We start from the raw sequence: 24,497 nt of genomic DNA, 5'->3' as shown, positions 1-24,497 counted from the left end.
CAGATTGTAAAGGTGTGATTGACAAACTTGAAGAGGATGCAGAGGATGATCCTCAAATTTCAACTATTACAAAAGACATCAAAAGACTAAAACTAAGTTTGGATAAATGTCATTTCTCCTTTACTAAAAGGGAGAACAACTATGTTAGCCATAGACTAGCAAAATTTGCTGTCAACTTGAATTTTGAGACTGTTTGGAAGACTGACTCCCCAGCTTGGCTGATTGAAGCAGCAAAAGCTGATATAGGAGAGCAGTTGCTCTAAGTCGTATTTATCTGAACTTTAATCTATGACATGTTGCCGTTTTTTACCCCAAAAAAAAAAACGCTTTAGGGTTCACCTAATCAAATTTGGACTATGAAAAGCTTGGGAGGTATGTGTAGAGCCATTCTCCCAATATGCATGCAATTCGAACCACGGCCACGGGTGGAAGTGGGCAGGGGCCAGGGGGTTAGGCACTGTGCTTGGACGTCAAGAAGTTGGTAGACAAGTTTCATAGCACGTTATAATTTGTGATACTGACAAAATATAACTTCCCCTCCCCCGGGGTAGACCTTAAATGATAGCATATGCCGTTTATTGCTGCGGCCCTTGTGGAAACTCGGGATGGGATGTTGGCAGAAATAGCGAGATCACTGTCGTCAAAAAGCCCATACTAGTAAATTTGAAGAGCAATCAATCGTGTACAGTTGAGCTCTTATCCAGGCTTGGCCTGATTAGTTTCTGTGTCAGCATGAATTGGCACTTGGGGCAACGGAGAACCTAAAGACGCATGCTTCAAGCAAAAGTTTTCTTTATAGCAGACCCCCAGTGTCCCCTAAAGAAAATGCAAACGAGGCTTTTGTAAGAACAGCAATGACAAATATGCAACCGCTCCAACTCTAAGCTAGACTGATTGCTAAAATGGTCAGAGAACTGCTAAAGGAAGAAGCAGCACAGGAGATGCTGCTGGAAAGGAGAGAGAGACCTTTATCATGGAAGCAGTCAACCAGAAGGGTAGAAAAGATATTCAGAATTTTCAAGGGAAGATGTGCACAAGCACTTGCTGAATACTAACCACTCTGCGGAGCAGTCTAGAATCCAGGACGGATAAGCACTTGCCTGAACTAATGGTAGATTTAACAAAATCTCCCGATCACATAGAACATGTAAATAGTTCTCTAAACATCTTTAGAAGCTGTAATGCTAACGCAGAAAAGATATCACCAGGCAATGCTTGTACAGAAGTCTAAGGTTTTCAAAAACCAAACATCACATAAGGAATTTATAGACCTGTGGCTGCGCTCAACTTTCTACTTGCCATTTCCTACATTTGACAGCACTTTTAGGAGGGAGGAGTCAATTTCTATCTCTTTATTTATAGCTCAGATGTGATCTACATTCTTCACTATCCATCAGACTAATTGCCTCCATCCCAAAATGCTGAAAGTTACAAATCCAGCTTCAACATCTATATGCGGCGCTTTTTTGGACGACGACATCCATTATGAGAACGACGAGTCGTATCCTCAATATAGACTATAGGACTTTGATCTCCCCGGCCACGTGTAAAGCCTTCTCGAAAAGCCATTATTGCTTGTCTCTTTTTCTTGAAGAAAGTAAACCCATTAACTTTCACCACAATTGACTTTACTCCAGCTTTCCTAGCTTCACGCCCAACGTGTTCTGCAGCCGCTTCAGCACCATATCGAGAAACTTTTCCTCCTTTGTCTGGCAAAGATCCTGCAGAAGCAGATAGTCTCTCTCCAGGTTTTCTATTTCCTTTTGAATCTGTCAGGGTAATAAAAGTATTGTTTCGAAGCAGCTTCATATGCACGATATCAGCATTCTGCTCAACAGTATAGGGCGAAAGAGGAAATCCTCCAAATCCACGTATTCCACTTTCCTCTATAATTCCTCTAACAAAGTCCATTGGTCTAGTAGTGCTCCCTGTATCAGGTCTATAAGTGCTCCCTGTCTCGGGCCTAGAAATGCTCCCTGTATCAGGTCTAGAAATGCTACCTGTACCAGGTCTAGAAATGCTTCCGGTATCAGCCTTCTTTGCATCACCAGAATGTATAAAACTCCGAAAAGCGAGAGCACACGGCAAAGATGGCGTCTGCTTCACTTTCAAAGAAGCCAAATTTTGGCTCAAACTTCCCAAAATAGAGAACCCAGTGTTTCCACAACTGCTCACATTGCTTTTGTAGCTGTCTGGACAGCCTGCACTGATACAAAGAAACATATAAGCATTAGATTAGGATAAGGACCCCCCAGGCGAAAGTTCCTAGGGGTTGGGGTGGGTGGGAGGGAAGGGAACAATGTTTGCAGTCAGCTCTATCACACTTCTGACAGTCAGGATTCAAGAACAAAGAGCTAAAATAAAAATTGCAAAAAAAATCTAAACTTCTAATCTCCTTGATATCTAAGCAACTCTCGGATGGCATCTAAATCTATCATGCACACTTAGATACATAAAAGACGGAATGATAACTCCTTTAAGTACAAGGAAAAAGATCCATCACATTTTTTCTTTACATAACCAAATGCTGAAGTTACATAACCTACTAGGTAATGAAACTTAAAAATTTCTGCCTAACTTCAAAATCAGTTATTAAGTCAAAATTACTTCATATAGAGGCTCAATCTTTTCCAATCCTCTCTCTCGATATCCCTTCTTCACTTGCTTTCTAATGATGAACAAACATGCATTACCCAAGTTGCCAAGGTATTTAGGATCTAAGATCCCCCCCACCCCCTAAAAAATCAGTAGAATTTATCCATCAAGGAGATCAAATAAATAAAAGTTGGCACTTCTGAACCTAAAGCTAAAGCAAGTTAGATAGGCAGTAGCAAGTCAAGTAATGCTTCTCCTCTAAAATTTTGTTGACATTCACATTTGGCACATCATGGCAAACTATGGTTTGGCTCACTACAAATTATGTTGTTGCACAGGGAAAGAGCCAGATACCACTTAAGATGATGATGTACTACTTGAGAAGTAAGCAATACTTTCATTGGCGAAAAATGGACATCTTCCATTTACCTTTCTGGCATGTGATGAATAGGCCATAGTCAGCATACAGATATTGTTTTCAGACATAGTGACTAAATTATATAACCAGCTATTGGCTCTAACACTTCAAACACAGTTGACAACTATTATAGCAGCCAGCAATATTGGTGTCTCTTTTAGCTTTCCTAGCTCATCTACCAACCAGAGCAAGAAGTTACCTGTATGAACGTCTAATACAATTAAATTACGCACTATGGTCCATTCCAGTGTCAGTACTGTGAATTTACTTCAACACTACTCCTCAGCTCTGAAGATTTCCAACTATTGATTTTATGCCTTGCCAAAGTCACATCCAGATTCCCAACAGTGCAAAAAGCTTAAGGACAAACTTCCGTTTTCTCAAATACTTTACAAATTGAAACAGTAGTAGCATGACATCTACCCAAACCTTTAGCTTAAATAATTAACGATTACAGACTAATCTTCAAGAAATGCAGAAAACTAATAAAATTTTAAGAAATAAAGGTCAGCCTGGTGTTTAGCTTCTGCATTCCTTTTCCCCTCCTTTCTTTCAATTTTTATTTGCTTTTTGGTTCTGGAATTCAGTTCATCGTTACACCTTAACTCCATTCCAGAAGAACAAGTCATTCTCTAATTATCATCACTAACGAACAAAACCCTTCTCAAAATTGTCATTTCAGTTCCATAAACACAATCCCATTAGTTACAATTAGTTCACCTGACATTCTCACCAAAAATTCTAAAAGAAACAGGAAAAAATTACAACTTTACTAGCCAAACAGATAAAATGACACATCTTCAAATGATTTTCACACGTTAAAAAGGAAATCAGATTCAACCCTGCAAAATTGAAACGTAGAAGAACCCCAATGCATTAAACCCAAAATTTCACGCTAAGAAACTAATCAAGATATGCACAGCCAACAGATTAGCAAAGTAGACAGAACCGAAATGGGGGAATTTAATGAAAAATAACATGCCTGAAAAAGTAGCTTGCTGGTTTTGAGAAAGAGAGTTTAATGAGCGTCCGGAGGAGCAAAAGAGCGAAGCTGTTCTTGGTCGGAAAGCCCGAGAAATAGAGCTGGAAAGTCCAGCCCCAGCTGAAGCTCGATGAAGATTCATGGCGTTTGCTGTAGAAAGAGGTAGGAAGTCGAGGGTTTTATTCTGGGATAATTTCATAAACCACTCCTGATATTTCTCATAATATCACTCAGTTCTCTTGACCTTTTTAAAATCTCACTTACATCCCCTGCTAGCTTGATAAAACTAAATATTTCTGTCAAAGGTCACAAATTAACAATATTACCCTTACTCTTAGTAGCTACTCCCTCCGTGTCCCATTGAAAGTGTCATACTTTCTATTTTAAAATGTCCCAAAATATTTGTCACTTGCTAAAAATAGTAAAGACTTTTCATTCAATTTCACTCTTTTACCATTCTTTTTTTTTTTTTTTAGTCAAACTCTTTTACCATTCTGGTCCCCACAATAATCAAGTTAAGTGTGCCCTTTGAGCCCACTTGTTCAATATTCATGTGTTTGAAAAGTCCATATGAATATGTGTGTGGAGTGAAAAACCATAAGGAACTTGGTTGAGACCTCAGCGTGCAAAGCACTCACAAGATATATGCAAACAAAACAAAAGTTCTGGTCATACCCTTCAGTAGTTGTTTAGGCTTTTAATTTGAATTGGCATCAATACCTGAACCTATTGCATTTACACAAAGAGCTTGGGCGAGGGACAAAACGGTAAGCAACTCACCTATGCTGAAACTATTCATAAAAAGCACAGTTTTCTAAGTGCGACAAAATTTTTGGAACGAAGGGAGTATTTAATCAAAAAATTAAAATAAAATAAAATTTTTAAACAAAAAATGCAGATTAAAAAATTTGATATCTAATGATGGTCCACATTTCTCTGTATCGAGATCATGGTGGGACAACAAAGGATATGGATAAATTAAATCTAGTCACCTAGTTAAAGTCAACCACTTAGGAGAATTTTAGTGAATAATTAACATCTTGAAAAATTTTGTAAATAGTTACAAGGAAGTCAAGAAATTTTTTTAAGAAATATGTCATAATTTTCTCTCCTTTCACACATTGAGCACTACTTTCATGCACTAGATTGGAAGCTGAGACTGCATCGGTCATTTATCTGAATGTGTATGTCGAGATTTAAGTTAGATTAGATCGTCAACCTTTCAGCCGATGAGTTGTAACTGAACTCTGATACCAATGTGGGTGCTACTGAGTCTTCTCATCTCAAGAGCTAACTTTTAGGGGGAGGGTCCAATAGCATTAAACACGCTTATTTGAGAGTTGACATTTCAGTTGAAAAAAAAAGGCGGGGGAAGATGACAATTTCAAAATGGAAAAGTCGGGAAGGAAAGGCCAACTACAATATGTTAGGAAGTAAGGAGTGGAGAATTTCTTTAGTTTCAGATTGATGGAATTATTTGTTAACTATCTCTTAGATGGTAGACAAATTTTTAGGTGAATTGTCTTAATTTCCTCCGGAGTTGGTTTAATCTTAGGATTTGCTACATTGTATTTGTGAATGAATTTACAATAATCCCTCTAGTCAAACTTTTTTAAGCTGTTATTATTTGTCGCTGGTATTATTGGTTTTTAGGGACCTTACTTCTCTATTGTATCACTTATGTGGAGATTGAAACGTAGAGATTGTGATTTTTTAAAGAAAAATTTTTGCATTTTCAATAAATATTCCTTTTACACGTTTTTTTAATAATTTTTTAAACCTCACATACTACACATCCTAAAAAATGCTACAATAAATTTTTTCCAAAAACTCCCCAAAAAATGCAATCCAAACGGGTTGAGTTTTTTCTACCAAATAAAGAAAACAACAAGTATAAATGCACTGCGGTTCAAAAGTCCCATAACCAAATTGTTTTGAGAATAAGAAGTGAAATAAGTGCTTTAGGGATAATATACCCGTTTAGAAATGCTAGTTAAATACTAGTATTGTACCAGTTTTTTTTCAAGAATTTAGAAAGATAGTGAACTTGATTTAGAATATTAAACACTTCTCAACAGTTAGTTACTGTAATATCACTAATTTATTTCCTTGAATTCTCAAATGTAGTCAATAAAAATTTGGCCTGGTGATAAAAGTCATTGAATTTTTGCCCTGATTGAAAAATAATTAAAAAGTTGAAACTTCAAAAATTAAAAATTCTAAATTTAACTCTCATTAAATATTTTATGAGAGCAACTATGTGTTATTGTTTACCTCACAATTTATATTTAAAAGACACTCAAATATTTGGAATGTGACAAAGAATATCATTTATAAAATCTATACGAATTATATATCTAATAATTACAGCTTTTGTGAGGTTGGCTGAATTTAAGGATTATAAGACCATAAAGTTTCCCTTGATTCTGTTTTATCCTTTTTCCCTTTTTCCTATGGGAAGCTACTTTGGAAAGTTCTTCAACAACATTTTAAAATTTTTATAGTCAACGACTCAACGGTCCATGTCATACTTCCACAGTTCTGACTTCTGAGTCTGGATAAAAAAGTACGGAGGACCCCAAGCTACTAACCAAGTAAGCAAACGACACCACCGTTGCTTCTCTCTGCTCTGCGACTGGGGTGGCTTCGATTGTTGTTTTCGGTAAGAATCCTTATCTATTCATTGTTTATATAGTAATTCATTAGTATAGCTGGTGAAATAAAGAAGAATGCTTGGGTTTTTTCTAAAGATTTGGTTAATCATTAACTTGTTTTGCTTGTAAATTTAGTTCTATCTTTGGTTTTGATTTGTGGGAAGGATATGCCAGATATTATTGAAGTAGTGGACTATTTCATTTATGAATATTCAGGAAATAAAAATCCCAGTAGGGATAGATTTGATTCTGGCCAAAACATGCTGGTAGTATGTTTCTTCATACTTCTAGTTGAAAATGGTTTGGATATTAAGAAAAAATACCCAGATTTAGTGAAATCCTTTCTATTAATAGTACTTGGATAGTTTCTGTTTCCTACACTGCATTTTGTTGCATTAGATTTACCTTTACTTTCTATATCCCTTGTGGAAATTTCACAAAACTTTTTATCTTTTTTGAAGTTAGGTTACAAAGTAGATCTCCAATGCAAGACAGATTTTTTACTTTCCCACTATGTTTTTTTTTTTAAATGTAAGTAAACTTACAGAATTTTTAAATTCTTCTTTTCGTTTTTTAGTGAAAGCTAGTATGTATCGCTCAGAAAATTGATAAAACTTATGGCTTGTGAGTCAACAGCATTGGGAGCTTAAGCAGACACTGGCGTTTAACTAATAACTAGTAAACATGTATGAAGCACATTAGTGAGTCTGGTGTTAAGGATTCTCCTCTTCAGAAGAAGCAGGGAAAGTGCACAGGGATGTTGGATCAACCTCAGAAATGTACTGCTTAACTGGATCGGAACCAATGATGAAGGTGAACTGGCCAGGAATTGTGTATAACATACTTACTCGAAGATTTCATTTAGTCGTGGATGTGAGTATGTAGTCCTTGTTAGCTATATTGAGTTGCAAAGTTTAGTGGTAATAAGAGAAGGAGGTGACATTGGCAGTGCAGCAATAAGCTTTGAATCAATTTGGCTGCTCAAAATCATTGAAATAGATCACGAAAAAGGAACGTTATGCTCCCATCTGCCTGTTGTGGATGCAATAGCTAGTTTAATTGTATCTTTGAAACTTTAGTAGTCAGGTATACCACAATTAGTGCCCTTATTTTGGTACTAGAACAAGACGAACTTACTCTAAAATCAGCTCTATAACTGTCCTTTGGATATAAGTGGCAACTGACTTATTAACAATTAGTGCATGATTATGTTCCATGAATCCTGTATCATTTATGACTTCACGTCCTCAAATAGCATTTCGCTTATTTGAGGTTCTTTTCTGACTTAACATTACTTTTCTCCCCCAAATTGATTGGCACTATCTCTTAAGCATACTTAACCTTCCCATGCCTCCAGCAATGCCTTACATCTTCAATGCAATTATAGTTTTAATGTCTTATACCATCCAATCTCACCTAGCAACCTCCCTTCTTATCTCCATTGTCTTCCTGACCTTTCAGTAACTCCCAGTTACTGACTCAATCATGTTCCTTCTCCAACTTAAAAATCTTCTCCATAGAGTTCTCCAGAAGCAATCTGCTCAGTCATTATTCATAGATTAAAAAAAAATTGCAATGGAAAAGCAATTGTGCCATGCTAGTGACTTTTATTTTACCAGTGTTAGTTCCAAGATACATGAATCTAGCTGTTCATCTATATGGTTTGGGAGAATCTCTTGTCTTAATTATTGTATTTTTATCTTAAAAGAAACAGGACAATGGAAGAGTCTGCAAAGTTTCTTCTTATTTCTGTCATTTTAATGGGTATTCTTAGCGAAGCAAAGTCAGATGCTTTCACCCACAGGTATGAGAAGGGAGATCCAGTGCCCCTATATGCCAACACGGTTGGACCATTTCGCAATCCCAGGTAAATGCTGCATTATTCCAACTCTTAATCATTGTTCTCTTCTTTATAAACTAATAGCAACATTGAAGAAGCTACTTAATATGCATGTAATGATAGTAATCCACCATCAATGGCTTATGCTAGATTTCATATGCACGATCATTTGTCCATTCGTTTCTTTTTGATCTTCAATAAAATAGCATTAAGTAAAAGTTGGCATCAGATATTTTCTCTGCCTGAATGTTTTTGTCATAATTAATGCGAATGCACCCCAAATTAATTAACCACTTAGATTTTCCAGAAGAATAGCTAATCCAGCCTTTGTCCTGTCATTGGTTATATAACCCCATCTGGTGATAATTAAATATTATGTGATATCTATGGCACATCATTCTGTCGCAAAGTCACTAAATTCTCCATCTAGACATGTAATAATGATTGTTAGTCCGTTGATGTTATTACATAGTAACAGGCAGAGAATTAGCTTATTGATTTCTAATGTTCTGACTCTTTTGTTTTTCTCATGATTCATTTCAGTGAAACTTATCCATATTACAGCCTTCCATTTTGTCCACCAGGTTTGTTTCTATAGTACATTATCTTACTACATATTTTGCCTCTCAATACCTTTCTTAATGTCTTGCTTTTCTGAATTGAACTATTTCAGATCACTGGGAAGAGAAGAAGGGAACTTTTGGTGAGGTGTTGAATGGAGATCGTCTTGTTTCTGCTCCATATAAGCTTGATTTCAGGGTGGACAGAGAATCCCAAGTTTTGTGCAGGAAAAACTTGACTAGAGAAGAAGTTTCTCAATTTCGAACAGTAATTGCACAGGATTACTACTTACAGATGTATTATGATGACTTGCCAATGTGGGCTTTTATTGGAAAGATTGCTAATGGTAGCCCAAATGGGTCTAGATATTTCATATACACAAAGGTGCATTTTGAAATTTATTATAATGGTGACCACATAATTGAAATTAACCTCCGAACGGATCCCTCATTTGAGACTGACTTAACAGAGGACAAAGTTATTGAGGTGGAGTTCTTGTATAGTGTAAAGTGGAAGGAAACAACCGCTCCATTTGAAGAGAGAACTTTAAAGTACACACATTCTGCCATTTTGCCACGTCATATGAGCATCCACCGGTCTAGTATTTCATATTCATTTTGGATAGTTCTCATCTTGGTTGGTTGTCTGGTGGCATTATATGTGCGGGTCCTCAGGAAAGATTTCAATAAGTAAGAAATCAAATTTCAGATGGGCTGAGTTACTTATGCATTCTATGGCGCTTGTCAACATGATAGTTATTGTTTGCTGTATATATAATTAATGTACTTCAATCTTGTAATTTACTCCAGTGATGAGGAACTAGCTGATAACCAAGAAGAGGCAGGATGGAAGGTCATCCATGGGGATGTGTTCCGATACCCAAAACACAAGTCCTTCTTTGTTGCAGCAGTTGGTTGTGGCACACAGCTATTTACAGTGTAAGTATCAATGAAGACTGATGTCCAATATATCCAAATGTTGCAGATTGAACAATCTTATACTTATCTGTAATAAAATTTTGTACATATTGCAGTGTGTTGTCCATTATGACCTTAGGGATTATGGGTGTATTTCGTCCATATGACCGTGGAGTTCTGAGGATTGCCTTGGTCTTCACATATGCAGTAACAAATGTTATTTCTGGATTTAGTGCCGTTTCATTCTATCATCAACTTGAAGGAAGCAACTGGGTAACTGCTGAGGGCTTGGATCCTCAATTGATTGTGCTAACAATTAGCTCTTTCAGTTTCTAAAGAATGTTAACAAACTTCCCTTTTGATTTGACAGGTGTGGAATCTGCTTCTAACTGGCTTTCTCTTCGGTGGTCCTCTCTTTCTTGCATGTTGTTTCCTAAATGCTGTTGCAACTATATATGGCTCTACTGCAGCACTTCCCTTGGGTACAATTGTGGTCATTTTTCTTATATGGCTATTTTTAGCTTTCCCATTGCTTTTGCTGGGTGGGATTGTTGGGAAAATCACAAAGTCCAAGTTTCAAGCTCCTTGCCGCACCACACAGTGTCCTAGAGAAATTCCAGCACTCCGTTGGTATAGGGGTGTTCTTCCTCAAATGGCATTTGCAGGATTGCTGCCATTCAGTGTTATCTATATTGAGCTCTATTACATCTTTGCCAGTGTATGGGGTCACAGGGTGTATACATTATATGGTGTACTATTCATTTGCTTCATTCTACTTGTAGCCATGACTGCCCTCGTCTCAATTGGTTTTACATACCTTCAACTTGCTGCTGAAGATCATCTATGGTGGTGGAGGTTAGTTGTTTTCTGACTACACTCTTTTGCCTTTGGTTATCATCTTTAAAGAGAAAAAAATCTGATTTAGCATAGCAGACAAGTTTATTTTTCTAGTACTATAGGATTATTAAGGAAGGAAAACATCTCAAAAGGGAAAAGATAACCAAGAAAAAAGAAGAAAATCATGCCTTTTTCCTGAAAATTGCATTTTCCATGTCACTATATTTTGTCTTAGTATACACATGCTATCAAACATAATACTCCATTGCAGCATTTAGATTTGACATACTTTATCCACTTAATTTTCTCGAAACCTTTAATTTTCAGAATGATTGTTTAAATTACAACCGATACCTTAAAGATGTGTCAGTACATGGCCCTTTTTATGTGTATTTACTAGTAGTCTGTACTTTTTCTCATAAACCATTGTGAAGCATATGCCTTCTCTCGTAGTAGCTGCATCTTGGTTTTTTGAACACATTTGCTCTGAAAATGTTGCTTTCAAAAGCATCTTCATTTGATGGTGTTGAACACTGTAAGCTAATCTGTTCCCCATGATGTACTCTGAACAGGTCATTTCTTCATGGTGGTTCGACTGCCCTCTACGTCTATGCTTACTGCTTTTTCTATTACTTCGAAAGATCAGATATGAGCGGTCTAATGCAAACCTCATTCTTGTTTGGCTACATGGCTTGCATCTGCTATGGCCTTTTCCTTCTGTTAGGCACTGTTGGATTCTTTGCTTCTTTACTATTTGTTCGCTGCATATATAGTTCTATCAAGTGTGATTGATAGCTAGTTGTACCTTGACCTTTTGATGCATTCTTGCTCTTTCAATCACACTAGATCCTGAACTTACAAATTTTGTCCAAGAGAAGCATTCAAAATGGACAATTAAGGAAGGAAAACTCCATTTTGAAGTATTACAAAAGAAAGAAATGAAGCATTCATTGCACGCACCAAGTCTTGAGAAAGTGTAAACATGGTCCCTATCCTTGACAATGCCAATGCTAATTTCCTTGTGGCGTAGGAGAATTGCAATTTCGCGCTCACTAGATTTTGTGTAGTTGTTGGTTTGATCTAGAGCTGCAAAAGGGTTCAAAACCGCCCAATCTGCCCATTAATTTTAAAGGATGAGTTGGGTCAGTTGGGTTATGGGTTTTGTTGGATTGGATAAGAACAACCAACTTATTTATTGGGTGGGTTAAATTTTTTATTTGGACACTCAATACCCAATCTATTTAAAAATAATTCAAACTAATAAATACAAGATTCAATACAAATCTGTCCAATCACTTGTATTTAGATGTGTTAACAATTCATTGACCAATTTGTATTCAAAATTCTTATATATATATATATATATATATATATATATATATATATATATATATATATATATTAAATCAATTTTTAAAATTTTTATTTAAAAGAAAAAAAGAAATTTGAAATAAAAACTCATGCTTGGTTTGCTAATACAACAATAATTAAACTTGCCACACATTTATAATAATTTATTATGCCTTTTAAGACAATGTTGTTTTCCTCCCTTTTTTCCTTCTTTTTTTTGATTGTTGTTCTTTGATTGCTAATTACTTCTATTTGTTAATATTTCGTGTACTCAGAATAGAATTTTAAATTTGTTCTAATTGTATTCTTTTACTTTTTTCTAACTTTTTTTCATTGTTAATAATTCCTCATAAATATTATAATACAACAAATTATATGTCTCTTAATTACATTTTTTAGCATAATATAATCTAGCATTCAATAATTTAAATATACAGAATATTACAACTTACAATAGAGCAAATATAAATAGTAAAAGTTTTAAATAAGTTGTGACAAAAATAAGTTTCAATCAATTAGTGGTATTAAAAAGTATAAAGTAAACAAAATTCTTTTAGCTAATCTATTTAAATGTACAATTTATTAACTAAAATTCACAATACAAGCAATATAAAATATTATTCTATTTAGGGTAAAAAACAAAAAAAACCCCTGTGATAAACCTAATACACAGAAAAGCCCCCCATGGTTTCAAAATATACAACACGACCCCTCATGCTTTGAACTAAATTGTAAAGGTGACGGAATCCGTTAAACTTAACGGAAATAGTCAAAATGACCAAAATACCCTGATATAATTCAACAAAAAAACAGCTCAAAAAATCATTTATTTTATTTTCTAAGTAGAGAGAATTGAGAGTTAAGGGGTAGAATAGGTATATTTGATAAATAGGTATAAAAAATTTTTTTTAGGTTCCAATATGTCATTTCCGTTAAGTTTAACGAATTCCGTCACCTTTACAATTTAGTTCAAAGCATGAGGGGTCGTGTTGTATATTTTGAAACCATGGGGGGCTTTTCTGTGTATTAGGTTTATCACAGGGGGCTTTTTTGTTTTTAACCCTTCTATTTATGATGTGTTTCCAAGGAGTTTAAGAAGTGAGTGTGGATTTGTGAGTGTGAAAGTGTGTTAGTGTGTGAAAATATATTTATTTATGTGAAAAAAATAATTTTGTGTGTGTAAATATATAAGAGAGAGTTTTATATATCACAATATATTAATTAATACTAGGGCGGGTGCCTATGGTTAGAGAGGATTTTTCATTGGACAAATAATAGTACATTCTGGAAAGAAATAGTTATCAAATATGACAAACTAATAATAATACATTCTAATTGCAGTACACACTTGTACACTTTATTTTATCAATACTTTTACAATTTTACCATTTTCAAAAGGTCCTTCCAGATATCAGTTGAAAATCGTCTAAGAGTAGATTTAAGTTGTTTCAGATAAAGGAATATCCTCTAGGCGATAGCAACGTGTTAATATGTCTTCGTTTTAATTGCACAACAAAAGTCATACTTCAATTAAATATTTCTATAACACCATTTCAGTAATTATACTAACACATAAGTTTACATGAGTTATACTCAATGCAAAATGATTGCAAAATAATTCTATGTTTCAAAAATATTCAAATGTCTCCATAAATTAAATCTTTAAATGTACCAAAATGAAAGCATTTCGATAAATATACCTAAACACATTCTACCCTTAGTTGTACTAAAAATTTTTAAAAACCTACACAGCATTCCACATTCCCAAAAAATTTCTATCCATGCGTTGAAATTCAAACCCCCTTTAACCACAATTCATTTTTATATAGTATAAGGATGTTGGGTCATGGGTTTGAAATGACCCAATATGATTGACAGGTGCCGAACCTGTGCAATAATAATAAATAAATCCTAACTACCACCTGCAACAGCTAGTAATCAATTCGAGTACTAGAGCAGGGACTTTAGGTGTGCAATGGGTTACTTGATTCACCCTGTTCCCGAAGAGTTTGCTTAATCCGATATACCTGAATTAATTATTTAACTGAACTCCCTAACTAGTAGACAGTGGTAAGCAGGGTCGTCTCCTCAGGGACTGGAGAGATATTTGTTTCTTTTCAAATCAAGATTAATGGGGGGTTTTGGTATCGAATGCCAAATAAACAAATTAAATGCAGAAAATAATTGATTAAAAGAAATAACTAAGAGAAACTCTAGCCAAGGGTATACTTCAGAAATGGTTCATGCACTGATCATCGAATCACAGGTAATTCCAACCTTTATTAATAGATTGGTTATAGTTGTCTCGCACGCGCTAAACAACCAACCCTTCCTTAATTTATCGATAGCTAAGGTACGACCGTTAGCTATTTCTCTAACCCAAAAACAACCCTAGGTACGACCGTAGGATCTAATTTCTAGATTGCATTACTAATTAGAAAGGCCCAATCCTAACTAACAAACACGCTACGATGGTTTATTTAAGTTAGATCGTATGTTTCCCTGACATAAACCTAATTACGCCAGTTGCTACTGGGATAGAGGTAACGAACAATTACGGATTCAATTACCCCTATTTAGCAAAATAGCCTATGTGAATAATTAAATATTGCGCATCTATGCAATCACTCACACGAGCTATAGCAATTAAAAACAGGAAACATATGAATACCAATAAATGAAGGAAGCAATTAAAATAAATTAGATCTCACAGTAATTGTTGAACCAATTCGTCAGTTGTCCCCTTGACTAGAATTAGAGTTTTAGCCCTCCATTAATGGAGAACCAAGCGCGCGTGGAGGATTGGGAAAAGTCGCTGAATCGGACCTCTCAATTGTTTCCAAACCAAGACGTGCGGATGATCCTGATTGCTCTCCCCGATTGTATCAGAACAAAGTGAAAGAACCAGAGCCAGAAGTCAACAACGGCGGCTAGCTTTTGGCTTTGTTCCCTTGATTTCTATGCAAGACACACGAGAGAAAGGTTTTTCCCATTGATGATTTCGGTCAAAGCCGATTGTAAAGCATTGAGTTCCAAAAGTCAACAATAACGGTCTCCCTTTTGTTTGCTCAACAAAAGCTACGAGAGAAAAGATTTCAATTGCTTGATGTATCCATTGGGTCAAGGCAATTTCAAGGCCTCCAATTCCTAAGTCAACCAAAAAGATCAAAAGCAATACAAAAGTCTAGCCAGAAAAACTTTTGTCCCCGCCGCCTTACAAAGCTCCGGCCTCCTCAGCTCCTTCCAAAAAAACAAAAGAAAAGACTCCCCATTACCTAAGCCGCGCGAGAGATAAATACAATCCCCCCACAATAGCCTAAAAATTGTTACTTCTTAAAATTGCAGCCAGACTCCCTAGAAATATATTAAAATAAAATCTATTACAATTAGGTTTCTTCAGCTTCTCAAACGGGTCCCACGTCCGATGAATCTTCTAAAAGTTGAATTTAGGCACTTTTCAGCAACCATTCCTGCAATTAGCACCCAAAACAAAATATCAGTAGAATCCACCCAATTAACGAAAATATTTAGTCAATTAATTATGCAATAATGCCCAAAATACCCACTAAAATGCAACCTATCAATGATCCAATCCAAAATCAATCCAATCTAAAGTTGGACGGGATGTGTATAACTCATTTAAGTAAAAATTAAATATCAATCGGTCCAAAACCCAGTCAATCCAGTCAATTGCCATGTATAGTTTGATCTATTGTATTTAGTTTGAAGACATTTCTTCTTGTAATTTCATATGATTTGAAAAATTAGCAAGACATCAATGACTCAGTTGCACGGCTTAACGGTGAAACGATGACAGAGATCATAACTTCTACATTAAAAAATTAAGTGGCTGGTTTTGGGATTGGTCTGAAACCACGATATGCCCCTTGCTATGAAAGAGAAGGGGAAAAATTATCCTTGAACTTTTATTTCTTTTAATTTTATTTATGTATTGATCTATTTTTATTCTGGGATAATTTCAAAAACCTCTCCTAATATTTATTGAGTGGATTGGATTTTTTATTTGGACATCCAATACCCAACCTGTTTAAAAATAATTCAAAATAATAAATACAAAATTTAATACACATCTGTCCAACCACTTGTATTTAGACATGTGTTAATAATTCATTGACCAATTTGTATTCAAAATTCTTATATATATGTTTTCAATCAATTTTTAAAATTTTTATTTAACAGAAAAAAACTTGATGCTTATTTTGCTTTTACAACAATGGTTAAACTTGCTCAACATTTATAATAATTTATTATAGCTTTTAAGAGTATGTTGTTTTCCTCCCTTTTTTCCTTTTTTTTATTGTTGTTTTTCAATTGTTACTTCTGTTTGTTAATATTTCATATACCTAGAATAGAATTTTAAATTTGTTCTAATTGCATTCTTTTAATTTTTTCTAACTTTTTTTTCATTGTTAATAATTCCTCATCAATATTATAATACAATAAATTATATGTTTCTTAATTACATTTTTGATTATAATATAATCTAGCATTCAATAATTTAAATATATAGAATATTACGACTTACAATAGAGCAAATATAAATAGTAAAAGTGTTAAATAAGTTGTGATAAAAATAAGTTTCAATCAATTAGTGGTATTAAAAAATATAAAGTAAACAAAAATTTTTAACTAATCTATTTAAATGTACAATTTGTTATCTAAAATTTGCAGTACAAGCAATATAAAATATTATTCTATTTATGATGTGTTTCCAAGAAGTTTAAGAAGTGAGTGTGGATTTGTGTGTGTGCAAGTGTGTTAGTGTGTGAAAATATATTTATGTATGTGAAAATGTATTTATGTATGTGAAAAAAATCTTTTTATGTGTAAATATATAAGAGAGAATTTATGTATCATAATGTATTAATTAATATTAGGGGAAGAGTGCCCGTGCATCGCACGAGTGTTTGGTGCCTATGATTAGAGAGAATTTTTCATTGAACAAATAATAGTATATTCTGGAAAGAAATAGTCATCAAATATGACAAAATTAATAATAATTAATTCTAATTGCAGTACATACTTATACACTTCGCTTTTTCAATACTTTTATAATTTTACCAATTTCAAAATATCCCTACAAATGTCAGTTGAAAATCGTCTAAAAGCAAACATAAGTTATTTCAGATAAAGAAATATTCTCTAATGGCTGGTGATAGTAACGTGCTAATATGTTTTTATATTAATTGCACAACAAAAGTTACACTTTAATTAAATGTATCTATAACACCAATTCAATAATTATATTAACACATAAGATTATATGAGTTGTATTCGATACAAAAACGATTGCAAAATAATTCCATATTTCAGAAATACCCAAATGTCTCCATAAATCAAAACTTTAAATGTACCAAAATGAGGGCATTTCGATAAATATACCTAAACACATGCTTGACAGGTTGTCGAGTCTGTGTAATAATAAATACCTGCTCAAATAAAATGTAATTTCTGTAAATAGTGATAAGTAGGGTTGAATCCACAGGGATTGGGGATATTTGTCTCTTTTGAAATTTAAACTAACAATGGGGGGGTTTTTTTTATAGCAATGGCAATAATTAAACAGTTCAAATAAAAATAAATAGCCGACTAAAAATTAAATGACAAATTATTAAAACCAAATTAATAATAACTAAGCTCTAGTCAAGAAATAACTTCGACAATAGTTCAACTAATTGATCATCGACGCAGAGATAATTCCAATTACTAACTAATAAATAAGTTATGATTGCCAAATAAGTGATGATAGTTAACTCTTCCTTACTGTATTGATGATTGAGGTACGTCCGTCAATCACTACTCTAATCGAGAAATAATCTTAGGTACATCCGTAAAATTTAATTCCGCAATTGCCTTATGTATTAGAGAATCCCTATTCTAACCAAATAACACATTACCACGATTATTTTAGATTAACCTTCGTATTCGCCTGACATAAATCTAATTATGTCAGTTGCCACTATTTTAGAACAATCGAGCAATTATGGATTCAACGCTCCAATTGACATTAGGTTGCTAAATTAATTCAACGTCCGGACCCAAGTTACTCAATTAATAAAACAACCATAAGCACTACAATTAGAAAATATGCAAATATCAGTAAATAAGAGGAATAAACAAAATTAGTTCGATCTCACAATTTTAGATGAACTAAAACTTCCGTTATTTCTTGACTAGAAAAAAAGATTTAGTGCATCTCCGTTGAGGAAAATTCACGGACAATTGTAGAATTAACTGTTGCATACCTCGCCTCTCGATTGGGATGATCAATCCGAATGAATAATTGAAAGAACAATGAATAAGATGAAAAAGTCAAAAACTAAAAGTAATAAAGATTGTCTGCTATTCTTCTCCCTTCTATTTCCTACCTAATTCCCTACTCCTATACGGCTACCCCCAAAAGCAAAGGAAAAGATTCCTAATCTTTGTTGATCTCTGTTCTCTTTGGAAACTATCAAAAGAAGAAAAAGGAAGTGTCCTAATTTGACTCCACGTCTGCGCATATTTTCCACTGGATAAGGAAACAGAATTGAAGTAGTCTCCACCTTGTTGACTGCTACACAATGCTTTTACTTGTTATCACGGGAATTAATTCTGTGCACCTCCTATTCACCGAGGATATATGGCCAGCAAAATTGCATCAATTAGCAGATGTAGCGAGGAATTTGCGTCCTTTTACCATATTTTATTCCAACTCCCTACAATAAATATAAATTTTCAAAAGTGAATAGAATCTGTCAATTAATGCACACTTGGTAATATAATAGAAGGGAATTAATTATAAAATAAATGACAAAATTGCGACTTATCAATTCCCCTCACACCTAAATCATGTTTGTTCTCAAGCATGAGAACAGCAAACAAGCACCAATTCCCGATAATGGCTATCACTCCATCCTCCTATTGCCAAGATACCGAGAAAACAAATATCAAGTATTAATAGTCAAAATCCAAGAAACATCATCTCGGTTAGCTTCTAAACCGCGGACTCCTCCAATTCATGGTTACCTATTCTAAGAAAAAGGAAAGGTCAATCAACATTTGTCAGCAAACGTTCCAACTATTAACTAAAATCTCAACATTAAACCATAGATCAGCAAAGCTAACTTTAATCACACATTTACACAATTTACACAATTATAAATATATATATATATATATATATATTTGTTTTTTTCTTTTTGCTTTTCTTCGATAGTAACATTAATAGACTTAGTCTCTAGCAATTAGAGTCTTTTGACGCGAACTTCAACATTTATCAGATGAACGAACTCGGTTACTCAACTCCTATCGCTATAAGACCATGTACTCATAGATATTACTATTTTTTGATGCGAGAATCGACACTTTTGGTGAAGATCCCCAATTACTCAGCAGTAACAACTAGCGGAGTACAACCAACTTTTATTCACAGTCAGGTAGCAAAATAACTCAAAATATCACATAAAATAATAGTAGCTAGCCTCATTTCTTCAAATATGGAGAACTAAAGTTAATAATTGGACCAATTCACTTGAAAATGCCAAGCAGTTATTCCCTATGACTAGAAAAGTAAATAAAAAATTATAAGAGTCAGAAAATCATCGATATTCATCAAAGAGATATTTTTGGACTCAACCAAATTAACTTTATACATTTTTATTACTAAAACTTGACAATAGTAGAATTAGAGTCAATCAACCATCATCAATCCTTGATAGTCACAGAACTGCAGATCACTAATAAAAGGAAAAATAAAATAAAATAAAAACAAAACAAACAACAATAAATAAAGGAAAAATATCTAAAAACTAAAACTACTAGTTGTACCACAGCTTTCACCCTCACACCTAAATCCGATATTGTCCTCAATAGAGATAATAGAGCAAATAAAGCAAAAATCTAACACCTCTGGCCAATATTGCCCCACAGTTAGCCGCCTCGTGGATCTGTGGGTTTTGTTTCTGACGGTGCTGGACAACACAACAGGCTAATGTCTCACCAAAAGATCTCAGTCAGGTGGGGGACACCACAACAGGTTATTAAAGCAGTCCAAGACTTCCTCCCTAACCGATATAGGATCATTATAAGCCACCCCCTTAGGGAACTCAGCGTCCTCATTGGCACACCGGGGTCAGGAGTCGACTCTGATACCAACTCTAACAGCCCCACCTCTCCCTAGGGCGTATCCGAGAGTTTAGCGGACAGCCTACCCAACTCTCGTCAGGACTCAATCACAATTTATGAAAACTTACAAATAAAACACTCAATCAAAACGATAGTTATTACAACCTTTAACATATACACTCATGGTCCTCCAACATTCACACGACCTATAAATACAATCAAAGAATCAGACTTATAAAATCAAACCAAATAAGCTGGTTAGATATCTATGAAGTACACGCTTGAGCAACTAACAATCTTAGAAGAAATCGAGACTTTTCTCAATTTAACTTCGCATGTTCTCATCCCTGTAAGAAAAACAAATAGCGTGAAATGAATTAAAACCCCAGTGAGGTTCCAAATAACTAAACAAGTAATATAACAGGCAAGACCATACACCAAATATCAAGAAACAAGTCATAACTCAAATAAATCATGGCCCAAGATATAGTTAAGCAAATAGCCAAATAGATCATGAAGTGTACAGTAAAGAACACATTCATGGAAAAGGATATAGGTTACTCTTAGGAACAAGTTCCACAGTAACTTGATTAAGATTCATTGACTCTCCGTCAACCACAAAAGTATAACGTCCGTAGATCTCCACTTTACACCAATTTTCGTCCACCGATCAACCCCCTACAGGACCCTAACGTCTAAGAAGTATCCAAAGTTCGTCGATCTTCTCAATCAAACTCTTGTTGACTCGATTCAACCAACTAATTCTAGGTTGGATTTTATAGTCCCAAATATTCAGTAATTCAGGATATGGCTTATAACCCCAAGTATTCAGATAATCAAGATTGGAGTCATTGGCTGTTATCCAACGCTCACACAGTAAAACTTGGAGACGTTAGTTGTCACTTAATGCTCCGTATTCAGAAATAAACAGTAGTGGTAATATTCGAATATACCAATTAGTCGGGAAAATAACACTTCACTCGATAAAATAGGATAAAGGTATTGAGACGGGATAAGAGGCACCTCCTACTCGAATGGAGTGTGATACATGCTACCGCTTAGTACTAGTGTCGACGAGACAATTTTCCAATCGATTTAATCAGGATAAAAGTATTGAGACAAGATGAGAGGCACCTCTCACACGGATAGAGTGTGGTACATGCTATCGCTCAATACTTACAAGTTAAGTATAAGTACAAACACAAGTACAGGTCAATCAAGTGCAAATGAGTACAAGATCATTCAAGAAGGGGATGCCGAGCGCTATAAGGACACACTCGCCTAGCCAAAATCAAGTCACAAGTAATGTCCAACAATTCACATTCTCAAGTATTCCAAATATTTCAAGTCAATATACAGGTCATATATAAATCAAGTTACTTGTTCATGTATGAAAGAGATATCAAATGTTTAGTCAAGTCGGATCAATTAAATGTACATAAGAGCACACTCGCCTAAACATGTTCAAGTCACAAATAAGTTCAATATATCATGTTTCAAGCATTTCAAGTATTTCAAATCCAAACAGTTGAAAATCAAGTGGTTAAGAACCTTGATCGAACAAGAAAACTAGAAAAAAGTTGCAAAAATCAGAAATTTTCTTAGCAAATTCGGCCAGAAAGTGGCCGAATTCTGGCCACTTTTCAGTTGTAACAAAACGGCTAACACATGTTTTAACAAAATCTCACAAATTTAGTCGAGTTAGATCAAGTGCGATAAAACACACACTTGTCTATGAGACAAAAAATCAAGTACTTAGTATTGTCTAATAACAATGAGTATGTAACACGTAAGTCGATGGGATAACCACCCGGGTGACCAACAAGTCAAGTGCAAACAAAGCATTTCATTTCATATCAATATCACAAAGTGAACTACAAAGGATCGAATATGATAAAATACATTCTCGTCCCAAAGGTTATCAATTCAAGAGCAATTACTTTAACCAAATAAACATTTTATTCAAATAAGGAGACATTTCACGTAAATATTTTCATGTACTTGGAACACTCACCAATCAATTGTCACCCTTCACTTTAACCTTGGTTCGTCTTCTTGAATTCTTTCGAGTCCTGTGGTCACATATTATATAAAAAAACTAGCAATACAAAACCAAAATACATGAAAAAATTAAGGTTTCTACGACTTTATTTCTTTCACTTAAATCTCAATTTCACTCATAAACCATACCCAAAATGATTGACCAACTCTAACCTTAAAGTGGGAAATGAAAGTAAAAACGGTTTTAAGAGAACAGAATTTTTCAATTTTTGCACAACATTATTTGAAAAATCATATCTCAAAATTTTTAAATCCAACATTTATAAACTTTATGTCATCGGAAAATAGACTCAAAGGGTTACAATTTTTCAAAAGACACATTTATAAGATTCAATTCACAAGTTAGTCAAATTCCAGTCTCAAGTTACTGCTTCACCCAATCAAAAGACAGAACAGGTATGGCAAATCAGTCAACTTTGAAAAATCACAGATATTCATAGAAATTAAGAAAAGTTATGAAATTTACACGGTAGAAAGTACTCTGAATCTAATTTCAAACACAATAAATGGAAGTCAATTCTGACTTTTTTACACCAAGATATAATAGAATTTCTAAAACTATCCAAGGTTCCCTGTGGACAAATTTTCAGCAGCACTTCCTTTGTTTTTACCAATTTTTTCCAACAATTTAAGGCTTCATTCTTACCACAAAACAGCCTCAACTCAAGCATATACATATCAGGCTAACAACTCACTAAATCAAGCAAATATATAACATATAATCATCACCTCCGTTTCCCAAATCCTAGGGCAACGAGTGAACGTCGCTAACATTCTTGGTTCATTTTTCAATCCAAATATAAGTTTATTAGGTGACCAAATGAGTGGTTAGATATACTCAATTTACCTTGCAAGTTAGGCTTAAAATGCAGTAAAAGGTCATAAGAAAACAAGTTTGACAAGTACAAGAAAATTGAGCAAAAGAAAAATCTCATTTAAGTTCAAAGTGATTTTCGTGGGTAAAACAATCACGCCTGCGCAATCTCTGAAAAACGGTCATATCTCTCTGTAGGAAGGTCAGAATTAGGTGCTGTTTACGGCGTTGGAAGCTAGACTCAAAGGGCTTTCCAACAGTATCAAATGTATACTCTAGTTCCTCTTCTATCAATAACAGTGATTCAAGGAAATTGGCTGACTTTTTGGTTCTGATCAGCTCAAAATCCTAACAAAATTACTCTATTTCCTCTTGCCAATTTCACTTGTTTTGGTTCAAATTCATCCAATTCAACCTCCTAGAGTTCATATACAGGGGATCAAATTATCTAACACCATTGAAGCTTAAAATGTAATACACAACGTGATTAAAAGAACCAAAACAATCTAGCCAACAAAAGAACCAAAACAGTCCACTAGTGGTCCAAACAACCACTTTACTTGCTTCATTTCCATTTCAACTCACACCAAACCTTAAATCAATATTTAGCCAAGTTTCTTAGCCTTAATTAAGGTGTAAATGAGTTACAAAAATCAAGAAAAACTCTCCACTCCATGGCTGGACAGCAAAGATAAACCAAAACAGTCCGCAAGTTCCCAAGCAACACTAACCTTCATCCCTTCATTATAGTTAACTTAAACATCATTCCAAGAGTTGTCCTTAGCTCAAAAAGGGTCCAAAATATGTTAATACATCAAGTAAAATCATAAACAAAGTTTGGACAAAATATCAAACACATGGTATGCAAAACAACCAACCCTACTTTCACTTGTTTAGTTCAAGACGTTTCATCACAAATATCATCTAAACAACTCCTAGTTTGCCATCAAAACTTAAAACACATGATATAACACAATAAAGTTAAGATTTAAGGGTCTTGTACCTCTCTTACGTAAAGCTTGACTCACCAAAACAAACCACCAAAATCAAAGCTCCAAGTTTGAAATACACACTAGAGTAGAAGATAGATCATTCACTAACTCAAGTTCTTTCTCTTTTGATTTTTGCTCAAGATTAAACTAGGGTTTAAAAAGCAAGAAGATGGAGTTTTCTCTCTTCCCTTGGAAGCTTCAAGATGGCTGGCTATATGGAGGATAAAATGAAGAAAAGTTGGTTTAAAATTCCTCTAATCCTTTGGTCAAACAAGATGGATGGTTAGGGTTTTGCCACATGGCCTATTCTTGGCCTTTTCTTCCCTTAATCTTTGACTAATGAAGTTTC

General features: G+C 34.5%; 2 protein-coding genes across 3 annotated transcripts; one reads left to right on the top strand and one right to left on the bottom strand.

Moving 5' to 3' along the window:
- Window positions 1-1,116: 1,116 nt before the first annotated feature.
- On the bottom strand, window positions 1,117-4,162 carry LOC113717635 (small ribosomal subunit protein uS11m). Its single transcript, XM_027242403.2, has 2 exons — window positions 3,996-4,162; window positions 1,117-2,201 (listed from the first exon to the last, which is right to left on the bottom strand). The coding sequence occupies exons 1-2, from the start codon at window positions 4,135-4,137 to the stop codon at window positions 1,450-1,452; spliced, it is 894 nt and encodes a 297-aa protein (XP_027098204.2). The 5' UTR covers window positions 4,138-4,162; the 3' UTR covers window positions 1,117-1,449.
- A 2,313-nt stretch (window positions 4,163-6,475) lies between these two features.
- On the top strand, window positions 6,476-11,845 carry LOC113717763 (transmembrane 9 superfamily member 2). Of its 2 annotated transcripts, none has more exons than XM_027242564.2 (8): window positions 6,476-6,657; window positions 8,364-8,516; window positions 9,033-9,073; window positions 9,163-9,739; window positions 9,860-9,988; window positions 10,084-10,240; window positions 10,338-10,822; window positions 11,377-11,845. In XM_027242564.2, the coding sequence occupies exons 2-8, from the start codon at window positions 8,368-8,370 to the stop codon at window positions 11,594-11,596; spliced, it is 1,758 nt and encodes a 585-aa protein (XP_027098365.2). In that variant the 5' UTR covers window positions 6,476-6,657; window positions 8,364-8,367; the 3' UTR covers window positions 11,597-11,845. The 2 variants fall into 2 exon arrangements, with proteins under 2 accessions (XP_027098365.2, XP_027098364.2); XM_027242563.2 differs by having other exon boundaries at window positions 6,477-6,657; window positions 8,358-8,516.
- Window positions 11,846-24,497: the final 12,652 nt, after the last annotated feature.

Source organism: Coffea arabica, chromosome 11e (genome assembly GCF_036785885.1).
Source record: "Coffea arabica cultivar ET-39 chromosome 11e, Coffea Arabica ET-39 HiFi, whole genome shotgun sequence".
NCBI classification, from domain to species: Eukaryota; Viridiplantae; Streptophyta; class Magnoliopsida; order Gentianales; family Rubiaceae; genus Coffea; species Coffea arabica.
The sequence above is the reverse complement of the archived record's forward strand: the minus strand, read 5'-3'. Positions and strand labels throughout refer to the sequence as shown.

What these genes read in the sequence shown, in the direction of transcription:
- LOC113717635 (XM_027242403.2), bottom strand. Translation starts at nt 4,137, where the DNA reads ATGAATCTTCATCGAGCTTCAGCTGGGGCTGGACTTTCCAGCTCTATT. An exon ending in CCAGCAAGCTACTTTTTCAG is followed by an intron (nt 2,202 to 3,995) that starts GCATGTTATTTT and finishes GTATCAGTGCAG; the next exon opens with GCTGTCCAGACAGCTACAAA.
- LOC113717763 (XM_027242564.2), top strand. Translation starts at nt 8,368, where the DNA reads ATGGAAGAGTCTGCAAAGTTTCTTCTTATTTCTGTCATTTTAATGGGT. An exon ending in GGACCATTTCGCAATCCCAG is followed by an intron (nt 8,517 to 9,032) that starts GTAAATGCTGCA and finishes GATTCATTTCAG; the next exon opens with TGAAACTTATCCATATTACA. An exon ending in GATCATCTATGGTGGTGGAG is followed by an intron (nt 10,823 to 11,376) that starts GTTAGTTGTTTT and finishes TACTCTGAACAG; the next exon opens with GTCATTTCTTCATGGTGGTT.